The sequence below is a fragment of the Sander lucioperca genome, chromosome 5 (assembly GCF_008315115.2).
Source record: "Sander lucioperca isolate FBNREF2018 chromosome 5, SLUC_FBN_1.2, whole genome shotgun sequence".
Classification (NCBI taxonomy): domain Eukaryota; kingdom Metazoa; phylum Chordata; class Actinopteri; order Perciformes; family Percidae; genus Sander; species Sander lucioperca.
This window is the reverse complement of record NC_050177.1, coordinates 44,434,034-44,446,648: the sequence shown is the minus strand read 5'-3', so window position 1 is coordinate 44,446,648 and position 12,615 is coordinate 44,434,034. Positions and strand designations below refer to the sequence as shown.

The 12,615-nt window shown below is 36.1% G+C and overlaps 1 protein-coding gene across 1 annotated transcript; it reads right to left on the bottom strand.

Moving 5' to 3' along the window:
- Positions 1 to 3,337: 3,337 nt before the first annotated feature.
- Positions 3,338 to 9,599, bottom strand: LOC116038905 (heat shock protein beta-7-like). The gene is made up of 3 exons (XM_031283615.2): positions 9,191 to 9,599; positions 6,660 to 6,820; positions 3,338 to 4,157 (listed from the first exon to the last, which is right to left on the bottom strand). Exons 1-3 carry the CDS (start codon positions 9,435 to 9,437, stop codon positions 3,966 to 3,968), a joined length of 600 nt encoding a protein of 199 aa, XP_031139475.1. The 5' UTR covers positions 9,438 to 9,599; the 3' UTR covers positions 3,338 to 3,965.
- Between the last annotated feature and the right edge of the window lie 3,016 nt (positions 9,600 to 12,615).

Genomic DNA, 12,615 nt, shown 5'->3' with positions numbered 1-12,615 from the left:
AGCGAAATGTTTGGAACATAAAGGGTGGATGAATTTCAGCATTATAATATGGTAATTACCAATTTTAAATTCCAAGAAGTTTTATCTAATTTGCGCTGATAGTCTCCTATAATACTGTGAAAACATCAACATATATTACCCCATTATTACCATGTTATTACAATATTAATATAACTATATTACCATTACCCAGCTATACATATGGTTATTATCAAACCCTTTCCTACTTATTAGATTGGTAACTGCACGTTATTACATCTGTTACCTTTTTATTACTCCAGTATTACATCTTATTACTGTGATGTATTATCCAGTTATTACTTTGGTAATTACATGTTATTACCTATATATTACCTCTTTATTATCACACTGTTACCCCACTATTACCATCTTATTACCAAGCCGTAATTTGAAGTGCTACCCAAAAGTCATTAAAAAGTCATGGTATGGTATGTTGAAAAAAGTCATAAAAAGTCATAGTATAGTATGTCAAAAAAGTCATAGTATAGTATGTTGAAAACGGTCATAGTGTAGTATTTAAAGAAAAAAAAATAATATAGTATGTCGTGAAAAAGTCGTTCTATATTTAGTCAAAAAAAGTCATACTATATTAAGTCGAAAAAAAGTCATAGTATATTATGTTGAAAAACATAATAGTATAGATTCAACATTGTTGTACGAAATAGCTCTGAACAACAATCTCTTCTTCATGTAAACCACGCCCAACATGTGGTTGTAAAGCAACCAGAAACCAACATATAGTTGCATGATTTAGTTTAATTGGTGTCACAAGTCAAAACACAGAAGATTCTGGACCTGGATTGGACATTTACTATGAAAACACTTCACTGCAGACAACGTGGCAGAGTGGTTCATGTAATGGACTTCTAATCCATTATGCTCTGCACGCATGGTTTTGAATCCCATCCTAATCGCACTGCTGTATGTTTTTCTCACAAGTTTACATGGTAACAATATACCTATCTGCATTCTAACAACTGTCTTTGGATCAGTAGTATCAGTTTCTCCCACAGAAATGTTTGTGGTCTTTTTTTCTCAGTATAGTATGTCGAAAGAAGTCGAAAAAAGTCATAGTATAGTATGTCGAAAACGTCAAAAAAGTCTTAGTATGTTACAAATGCATAAAAATGTCATAGTAGAGTATGTTGAAAAATGTCCAAAAAAATTCATTGTATAGTATGTTGAAAAAAGTCAAAAAAATGTCACAGTATAGTATGTTGAAAAGAAAAAAAAAGTCATAGTATACTATGTCGAAAACGGTCATAGTATTGTATTTAAAAAAAAGTCATAGTATAGTATGTCAAAAAAGTTATTCTATATTTAGTCAAAAAACGTCATACTATATTAAGTCGAAAAAAGTCATAATACATCAGATCGAAAAAAGTCATATTATAGTATGTTGATAAACGTCATAATATAGCTTCAACATTGTTGTATTAAATAGCTCTGAACGAACAATCTCTTCTTCATGTAAACAATGCCCAACGTTGTAAAGCAACCAGAAACCCACAAACAGTTACAGGATTTAGTTTAATTGGTGTCACAAGTAAAAAAAACAGAAGAGTCTGGACCTGGATCAGACTTCTACTATCAAAGCACTTTAAAAGCACTGTAAAGCAGATGACCTGGTTGAGGGGTTAATGCAATGGACTGCTAACCCATTGTGCTCTGCATCCATGGGTTCAAATCCTATCATAATTGCACTGCAGTATGTTTTTCTCACAAGTGTACATGGTAACAATATACATATCTGCATTCTAACAGCTGTCTTTGGATCAGTAGTATCAGTTTCTTCCACAAAAATGCTTGTGATCTCATTATTTATTTATTTATTTTTTTTTTTTTTTCTTATGTTGAAAAAAAGTGATTGTATTGTGTGTCGAAAAGGTCATAGTATAGTATGTCGAAGAAATTCGTAGTATATTTTGTCCAAAAAAGTCACAGTATATTATGTCAGAAAAAGTCATTAAAAAGTCATGAAAGTCAAAATATAGTATGTCAAAGAAAGTCATTGTATAGTATGTTGAAAAAAGTAAAAACGTCATAGTATAGTAAGTTGTAAAAAGTAGAAAAGTCATAGTATAGTATGTTGAAAAAAAGTCATAAAAAGTCATAGTATAATATGTCGAAAAAAAGTCGTAGTGTAGTATGTTAAAAAGACATGGAATAGTATATCGAAAAAAAGTAATAGTATAGTATGTTGTTAAAAGTCATAAAAATGTCAGTATATTTTGTCGAAAAAGTCATGAAAAAGTCATAGAATAGCATGTCAAAAATGGTCATAGTATAGCATGTCGAAAATGTGATAAAAAGTTATAGTATAGTATGACGAAAAAGTGATAAAAGTCATGATATGGTTTGACAAGTGTTTAAAAAAAGTCATAGTATACTACATTGAAAAAGTCATAGTATGTTGAAAAGAGTCATAATATAGTATGTTGGAAAAAAGTCATAAAAAGTCATATTATAGTGTGTCTAGTAGGCGATCGAAGATTGTACGGAAGAATAGGATAACAATACTGTGAATGCTGCTGAATCAGCATTCACACAATAATAATAATAATAATAATAATAATAATAATAATAATAATATAATAATAATAATAACTGCAGAATGCAATTTCTGAACAAATTGCGGTGTGAATGCTGTATGTTGAAAGGCTAACACCACTGGATTGCTGGCTTGAATTGTGTAAGAAGAGCAGTGAGAATAGTTGAAAAAGTGGGAATGGGTTTAGTTAGTATGAGAGAACTGTTATGGGTTTAAACAGTTGAATAATACTCAGAATGTTTGAAAGATGTGGCGTAATTTAATTGTTTTTAATTGAAAAAGTGGGAATGGTTTTAATTAGGATGAATGTAATTGAAAAGGATAATAAGAATAATGTCTTAAAGATGTGGAATATTTTTTTTGGAAAAGGCTAACGCTACACTGGATTGCTGCCTTAAATGTGTAAAAAGAAGGTGAAGTAGTGAGAATAGTTGAAAAAGTGGGAATGCGTTAAATTAGTACGAATGTCATTGAATAGTTTAATAACACCAATAATGTTTGAAAGATGTGGAATTTAATTATATAATATTTGTAGTTAATTTTAAGATGATAGTAAACGGGATTGCTGGCTTCAATTTGAATGAAGAAGCAGCTAAAGGAGAATAAATGAGTCTGAAAAGTGGGAAATGTGTCAGATTAGGGAATCTCAATTGACTGACACACACACACACACACACACACACACACACACACACACACACACAGTCACACACAACACCTACAACAACAACCGTCACAATAAAAAAGCTTGTTATACACTTTTTATTGTTAAAAAAAACATATTTATTGCATGTCTGAGAAAAGACAAATTCCTCATACAATTTAGTTTGACGCTACAGACAAAGTTGGCGGCTTGCTGTAATTGTACAATGTTAAATGTATAGTACAAATTTAGAAGATGCATATAAAAAAAGTAGATTATAGTTAAACATGCAGTTTTGGAGGGTTTCATGGTCTGTGTGCAGTATGTCATAGTAAAAAAATGAAAGCCACTCAAACATATCTGACTTTGGCACTCCCCGGTAGTAATTCATTAATAAAAAGATACTGTGGCAGACAGCAACCCCCACCCCATTGATGAAAGGAAAGATTTGACTTGATTGTGGTGCCGGAGAAAAGGTCCAGGGATCACCAATTTCAATGATATAAATAATCATTATTCAAGTCATTAATGTTAATGTTAAATGTCATAGCAATCTTCCCAGAAGTTGCTGTGATATGTTCCAATGGACCAAAGTGTGCTGAACAGAAAAATAACTTGGTATTCACAGACATTTAAATTGTAATGCCTTTATCGGCTTGATAGGAGAGTGTACCTCACAACACTGTCATAAAATAATATTTAAAAAAATAGCTGAGATGCTGTGAGAAGATGAAGCCACATTACAGTAAGTCAAAGGTGAGCTTCACTGCGATAGGTGGGGACACCCAGGGGCTCCAGCCCACCCAGGGTCGTGGTCCGGCGGACACTCACCACCAGGGTACCATCAGGATTAAGGGTCCCACTGACCGACAATGGGTCCATATCCTCCGGAAACAGGGACTCATGGGTGAATGTGTCACTGATGCTTCCATCATCTAGTACCTGAAGGACAGAGACAGAACAGAAGGTTAAAGAAAGATGGGGCTGTGCATGTAGGGATTGATCTGTAGAAGGAGGGGGCAGCTGTTGGAAAAGGGTAAATAGAGGGAAGAAAAGATGATGAGAAGAAAGGTTGTCCAGCACTGGAGGACGGGAGGAGAAAGTGAAAGGAGCAACAGGGCCAAACAAGGTGCGAGGGCGAGAAAAGAGAGTGAGAACCAGTGATAGAGAAAAAAGTGAAGAGGTCAATGCTGCTCAGGTGGTGGAGAGAGACAGAAAAGGGAGGAGAGGGGAAAGGAAATGAATACGGACTCGTTCTCTCTGAAGACGTTTTTTAATGCTGTTACAGGCATTTAAGGTGAGTTGAACGTGGGTTTATGCCAATTTGTTTGCTGACCCCTGTTAAAACGATTTTCCTCTGCACAGCAGAGGCTTTCCCTCTTCTTCTTCTTTGACTCTCACCTTTTAAACATGATTAACATCAAACAGTGAGGGACGAAAAGGAGAAGGCTGGACGGCAGCAAGCAAGCTGACAGAACATGTCTGAGTCTGACATGATGGATGCAGTTTGTTTGATTCTTTCTACTTTTGTAGAACTGATCAACCCCTTTGTTCATGAGAAGACAATCATCTATATGTATATCTATATACATATATATATATATATATATATATTGTTTTTTTGGGGGGTTTTTTCAGCGGTGGAAAGTTTTGTACTTTACTTGAATATTTCCATTTTATGCTACTTTATAATTCTACTTCACTACATGTCAGAGGCAAATACTGTACTATTCATTTAGGCTACATTGACAGCTCCATTCACTGGTTACTTTGCAGATATATGGTCATCTTATAAAATATGACACATTGTTAAACACATTATATTATGTACGTCCAATTAGCTCTATCTTTACCAATGTTAAAATTCTGCTAATTTAGTAATGCATCAGTAATAATAATCCAGCAGTATAACATAATAACTAGGGCTGTCAAAATAACGCATTCATTTCGATTAATTAATCTGAGAAAAAATACATTCCAAAATCCATTACATGTTGAACTTTGACCCAGAGCCGTTCTAGCTACCATTCGACTGTAAAATGAAGGAGGGAAATGAGAATGCACTGCATGGATCATTAATTGGAACATTTACTTATAAAAATCTTCTTCCTGAATAGGGTTGGGTACCGAAATCCGGTGCTAATACGGCACAGGTGCCTTCACGACCGGTATCTACCAGACCGAATAGTTCGGTGCCACTGATATGTTTGCGCTTCTCTCCGATGCTCTGAAACAGACGTTACAGGCAACAGAAAATTACACTCAACAGAAAATTACACTCAACAGCAGCTAACGTTAGCTACCGCTAGCTAGTAGGCTAGCTGTATTAAACACGGTTACAATGCTGACAGCTAACGCTAAACGGTGTAAAGTGTGACTGTATTTCACTGTAGAGGATTCCGACACCGGGATATAACAATGTGCAGCTGCCGTTGTTGGAAAAACACAGACATGTTCAATGAAACTGGTAAACTACAGCCTTGTGGTGCATTCAAAGTTGTTGTTAAAGGCCCTTTTCCCATCTGGTGGTTGTTTTTCTCATTCAACAGCAATTTACTAGTGAAATAAGTTATTGTTATAGTTATTACATTATTATTAAATCATTTAATTTTGACCATATGGCCTAGCAATAAACAAGCCATTCTTTAATGTTGCCGACTGTTGTTTAGTACCCTTCTTTTTTTTTTCTTTTTTTTAACTTTCTTAAAAAGTATCGGTTAAGGCACCGGGCAAAAATTATGTATGTAATTAATAAGATTAATTTTTTTAATCGATTGACAGCCCTAATAATAATACTTAATACTTAATAAAACTAATAATATAACACAAACATTTTTGATGCAGGACTTTTACTTGTAGTAATATGTTTTATGATTTAATTTTTTTAGATTTTTATTAGTTGTGTAAATATGTGAAATGTTTATATTTTATGGATCAGAATACTTCACCACCACCACAATTGCTCATCAAAGGTTACGGCATGGAAACCAGTTGTGCATAAATGAGAGAAAATCCACGCAAACAACTTTGTGAAACAGAAATTTAAAAAATTATTCTGATCCCCTTGTGCTCTCAGATTTAATGAAAATTATAAAATGAATTTATTCATTTATAAAACAAAGAAACGCAGCAAATCCACACATTTGAGAACCTGAAAACATTATAGAGTTTGTGCTTGATAAATGACTTAAACAATTGATCAATCAATTTTTTTTAAATAATCTTTATCTTTTTAATTATATTTTTTAATTAAATTACCAATTATTTCTGCACTAGTGTGCAGCAGTCGCTGTTTCATTTTTATCATTACTGTCAGCAGAAAACATTTTATTATATTATTGGCTTTAAGCCAAGTGTGTGTGAATCATGTTCACATATGGTCTACTTTACACACCCTCAAAAGTACAACAACACACCTCTGCTAATTTAAGCATACACACACACCTTCTGGGCATGAATAACAACATGGTGGTTGTAGGCCATCACCACTACGTCATGTGGCTCAAACTGGCTGACGTCAGCTGACATGTAGTAGCTGTCTCCCAGACATCGCACCCCGCCACCTGTGCTGCTCTGTCGGCCTGTCAAAGTGCCACCTACAGGAGCTGCCGGGAAACAACAGAGGAGGGTCTGCTTAGAACAATATAGAGCATGGATGGTTAAACATTTTATTCCATACATATTGAATATTTTGGAAATATCAATGGGAATGTTGAGAAGTATAAATGAATGAAATGTATAAGAATTATGAATTATAGCATGCTTATGCATATAGATTATAATACATGATCTATTTTACTTTCAGAATACATTTACACTGTACTGTAAATTTATTGAAAGTTTAATGTATTTATACATTCAACTTTTTCTTTCTCTGTATTATTTTAAAGTAATTGTTCTTTTCTTTTCATTTTTAATGTCATTATGGACTTTTGAAAAAAGAAATATACTCTATAATGAAATAAAAGTGAACTCCATTAAAACCCGTTTATTATAAATATCAGAATGACAAAATAACATTTCATACTAATCGTTTTCTTGAAACATTTCACAAATAGTGGTTAATTTTTACATTTTACACAATTTAGTCATGCGTTATGTATTTCACAATGTCTTTGGTACTCCATATGTTCAGGCCAAGCATCATCGCTCTGTTGTTTTTTGTTTTTTTGGTATTTTATGTTCGGAATAGAACACAAAGGCCATTAAACACCACGACAATGAAGCTTCTGTTTTGGCTGTAAATGTGGTTTACAGTCTGGAAGGAGACAATCTTTCACTAAAGAAGATACTCAGTGGGAACATTTGTAGGTCTTCTTTTTCATTTTATTTGACATTTGAACACTAAAATATTCCAAATGGGTCAGTGAAATCAAATTTAAGCCTGATTATTGATTATGCTATAATCCACCTGTAGCATCACACTAGTAATAAACCTTTTTGGTTGTTACTGCTTTGTGCGGAAGAAGAACTGTTTTAATACTTCATATTAGGCTCCTGTGTTTTGGATTAGCACTCCAGTTTTTATTTTATTTTTTCACCAATTATTTTTTTATGTGGCTCAGTAGACAAAGTCTGGAGCAATACAGGCTCTTTTTTTCTCACAGAGAAAGCACAGAAGCTCTCATGACTCTGGCTTATTACTCTGTCTGAGCAGCAGGTCTTTTTCTTCTCCGTGGCATTTGTTCTTTCAATCAGCCCAACACTTTAATGTGATATACTAATATCTCCTTCCTGCTGGTGAAGAAAGTGATTGAAAAAGGCTCTACCCTATGCCTCAAAATATGCTGCCAAGGTATAGGCAAGGCACTAAAGCCTTGACTGTTCCAGAGCTGTTGATCATGGTGATGCTTATGTAACTTTTTCATAATATAATAACAAAAAATACCCAAGACAGCTAGACTGGGTAAACCCAGCCCAATCTGCTGGCAATTTGATTTCGCACTGCAGCTCAGGCTGGAAACCTGTACGTTTATCTATCCTGCTTCCGTTCCAAATCTGCGGGGACCAATCACAAACTGGCTTATCCACCTGGCGCGCTATTGGCAGGTTTAACACGATGACGATAAAAAAGCGACGGCAAGCAGCTTTCTGTTTACATTCAACATGGCAACAACCGAAGCTCAGCAACCTGTTGATGTCGCTGTCGCTGCTGTTTTAAAAGATTTCAAAGGCAAGTTTTCTCTGAAAACGGAACAGAAACTTGCCCTGGAACAATTCCTACAAAAGAAGGATGTGTTTGCCTTACTACCGGCCGGCTTTGGTAAAGCCTAATTTACCAGTTAGCCCCGCTGGTGGCCAAAAGAATGGAGCTCAGCTGTACGTCACCCGGATCGTTGGTCTGATTGGTTGAAAGACTATCCAATTGCATACAGAGTCATTTGAACTATGCCCATTGATCACGCCTCTTGTGTTATAATGTTATAATACTCGGACTATCTACCCTGCAATAAAAGAACAATGTTGTTTTTTGATTTCCTCATCTTCAACATATATCATCAAGTGGTAAGGATGCTGACTTTTTGTCTGACTATCACCAAGGAAACCACTGTTCGTGTCCCGTGTCAAACCAAAAACGTTGACTTATTTACTTTACGTACCTAGGTTACTTACGCAACATACTTAACTAACGTCACGTATGAAAGTTACGTAAGAAACATACCTATTTTAACCCAGGAGACCACTGTTCGTGTATAATAATGCCAAAGAGGTACAGAGAGAATGAAAAATGTGACACCAAGGGGTCCTGACCAAACAATCGTATATGACAAGTGCATATTTAAGACCCTTTTACAGGATTTCATCATGTCTACTTCTTTACGAAAAATGTAGGGCCAATTCGTTCAAAAATTACTAAGAATTTTGAGTGGTAATCTTGCCACATTATAAACTGCATTTGAGTACAATAACAGAAAGCTTGGCATAGCAACAGTAACTAATGGGGACGGGGCTTTGCAATCAATCAATTTCCTTACCAGTGTGTCCATAGGATGATCTGCTGTGTCTGCTGAAGGGGGCCAAACAACTGGGTCCTCCGGGGCTCTCTTCTACAAACAGACTGGAATGATCAGCAGAGTCAAGAAACGGCTCAAAAAGGGGATCCAAAGAATCAGATGACCCACCCAGTGAGCCCTCTGACCGATGGGAGCTGGAGGTGCTGTAACGTGACGATGAGCGGTAGGATGAGGAGGATCTGCGGCTGGAAGATGTCAGTGATGCCATGGCAGAGGATATGCACACGTTCTCAATACGCCCCAGCCTCAGAAAACAAGATCTTTCTCTAATTTGATTTCTGTTAAACCTCAGAATGAATACTGAGAATACAGTCAAAGAAGTGGTTTATCAAAAGCCATTAACCTCTCACTCACTGTCAAGGGGTCTTTGTTGTGGGTTTTTATAAAGCCCTGGTGCATTGTGGGTCAGTAAAGCACAGCATGTGCTCTGTAGTGTTCTTCCTTTAGCCATAAATGGCAGTTTGTCTAACCACTGGTGCCAGGAATGTAACGGACAAACTGATAGGAGTGGAGACCCCTTCTTATTCAGACACACAGCAGAGATAAGGCTGAAGGGGGCCACTTGGAGAGGCTGCCAGCATGTGGTCAGAAATAGCAGAATGGTGGAGTGGTCAGGTTGTCCGTTAGACTGACTGAGCACACAATGTGAACCTTATCAATAATGCAAGACAAAATTGGCCATTTAAGTTTCGCAAACCTGCTAATGGAATTGCAGACACACTCTAAGTTCAACTCTGAAATGGAGAGTGCTTCCTGTGAAAACAAATGTAAGGCCAAAATCACAAAATGTGCAAAAGCCAGGATAAATACAGCTCAGGTTGACCTTTAAATTCCCTCTTTAAAAGCTTTAATTGAAATGACATTTACCTATTGACAACACAGTTGTCCTCCAGGCAATGCCTATAATGTCAACAATGACATTCAAGACTGTCATATTATTACTTTTATGCTTTGCACGTGTGATTTTTTTGTATTTTGCCTTTCAGGATAATGTAGCCTCAGTATTAGCAAGGAAACTGAAAAAAGTGCAGGATAATAAACAGATTTCTAAAATGTAGAGACTGTCTCCTTCAGCTCCTCGCAGTCAGCAGTAAAGGAGTTCATCCATTCAGCTCTCCTGCCAGAGGTCCAGTGTCCCCACTGGGAATACTTTTAGTCTCTGGGTGGCACACCGTGGTCTCCAGAGCCCACAACACAGTATCTCTCCTGACCTCCAACAGATGGTGTATAATGAGGTGCACTCTGGCTGAATTCAGAAGAGAGGGAATGATGAAATTATGCTAATGAGGCAAAAGCAGACATGCCACAGAACAGCTGAGGAGAGAAAAAGAAAATCAAAAAAGCTCCATTTAGCGTTTTTGGGCATCAATTCATCATTGTCAAATCAACCATGAAACTCCCAAACAGTACTCCTAAACTCAGAAATTCTCTGTGAACACCACGGTCAGGATAACTGCTGTGTCTTATAGCAATGTTTTTTGAATGCCATGTAAGTGTTGTAACTGACAGAGTTTCTGGAAAAGTAGCTGTTTGCAGTGAAAAGACAGTTTCTTGATGTATGCATATATCCAGCAGAGTTCTTCCTAAATGTAATTCCTGACATAATGTAAAGTTCAGGGATGTTGGTCTGTCTGTCCACCACTTTGGTCCAGACTGAAATAACTCAACTACTATTGGATGGAAATTTACAGACATTCATGATCCAATAATTTGTTTTATGACCAAATAGCAACTAGCAAAACTAGTTACAATCCAGTTAGCCTCAGCTTTGTGTTTAGTACTAATTATCATATGTTAGCATGCTAAAATAGTAAACATGGTGAACAATATGCTGCATTTACACAATGTTGGTAGAATTGGAAGGATGGGACAACCTCAGGCATTATCCCGTGATGGTTACCCCCACTGCTAGCTTTGTAGTAACATAATATGAATAGCATAAGAATAGCATTAACGTTAGTGTGTATAAACTCCTTCTAGATTAGTATTGGATTGGATTTAGGCTAGATGTAACCATTATAGGTCATTTGGAAATATTGTAGTTGTCAAATTCCTATTCCGATATCTTTAACTTGAAATTAAATTTACCTCTGACTCAATTGTAATTACAGTCTAAACGACATGACATGAATGCGGCATTATACCTGCCAATCATCAACATGTTAGCATTGTCTTGAGCATTAGAATGTTGATGTTAGCATTTAGCTTAAAGTATAGTCCCACAAAACTGCTAGAGTCTTATCAACATTTACATTTGTTTGCAATGATTATACTGTCTCAAAAGTAATGCAGGAATGATTTTTTGATATGAAAGACATACATATAGAACCTGTAAAGAACCATAGATATCTGTCCTGTATTGATGTATTGAATTCAAAGACTCACAGACATCTTAAATTTCAGAAATTAAACTTCAGATATTTGAATTTACTTAAGTCTTGACCCAGATACTGCTGGTTATGTTCAGAATCAGTTCACACCCTGTGTTGCAGCCACTCAGGTCGGTGCCCTAAAAAGCTCATTTTTTTTAGCTCTGACAGATTAATCTTTTTTTGTTTACCTTGCCAGCTGGGATTATATGACATAAACCTAGGCTATATTTTGAACATGGTTGTGTACCATAATAAGTTGTTTAGGTTGTTTTAGAACCCCCATTTTTTGCCAGACTATCCACTTTGTTGGACAATTACATACATGTACCTCTTTTAGGTATATTGTTTCTAAATTTCAATTTAGACCTACTCAACTTTACTCTGACATCAGGAACTAACTTAGACTTTTCTTTACTCCTTTCAGGCAATTATTGTTCTTCCTTTCATTTTCACTCATTTTTAGAAACCTCATCAAAGAGCATCTTATTGACACTCCAACAAACCAGAGCTGAGGGGTCCAAGGACTCCAAACCCTGATGATCACACACACCAGGCTGTGTTCGAAATCCATCACGTCCTGTCCTGTTATTTCCCTCCCCTCCCTCTCCCTCACCCAACCCACCAAATGGATTACTGAGCTTCCCGGGGGCCCATGATGTCATGGAAAAATGAAATACACCAGGTGTAGGATCATTAAGACCAGCAATACTTTGTGCGGTTTCTCTGACTGCTGCCCTTTGCCCTGAAAATAACTCAATAATGATGATGTCATCATGTCAGGGAGCTAATTGCAGCAGGCTTTATGGTGTGTGTACCACAGTGAATGTCCAGTCGTAAATGGTGTTGAAAGAGGTGATAGTTCATTATATAATCATAACCATAAAACACTACATTAATGGAGCTCTCCACTTCCTCCTCCCATCTATCTGTATATATTGTTTAATTGTATTTCATTTTATGCTATTCTAATTTAAATATTTATATATGTGTTCTATGTGTGTGTAGGAGCTACAA

Coding starts and splice junctions, on each gene's coding strand:
- LOC116038905 (XM_031283615.2), bottom strand. CDS start 9,437: ATGGCATCACTGACATCTTCCAGCCGCAGATCCTCCTCATCCTACCGC. Junction 6,821..9,190: donor ATCATCCTATGGACACACTG/GTAAGGAAATTG, acceptor GTTTCCCGGCAG/CTCCTGTAGGTGGCACTTTG. Junction 4,158..6,659: donor TTGTTATTCATGCCCAGAAG/GTGTGTGTGTAT, acceptor TCTGTCCTTCAG/GTACTAGATGATGGAAGCAT.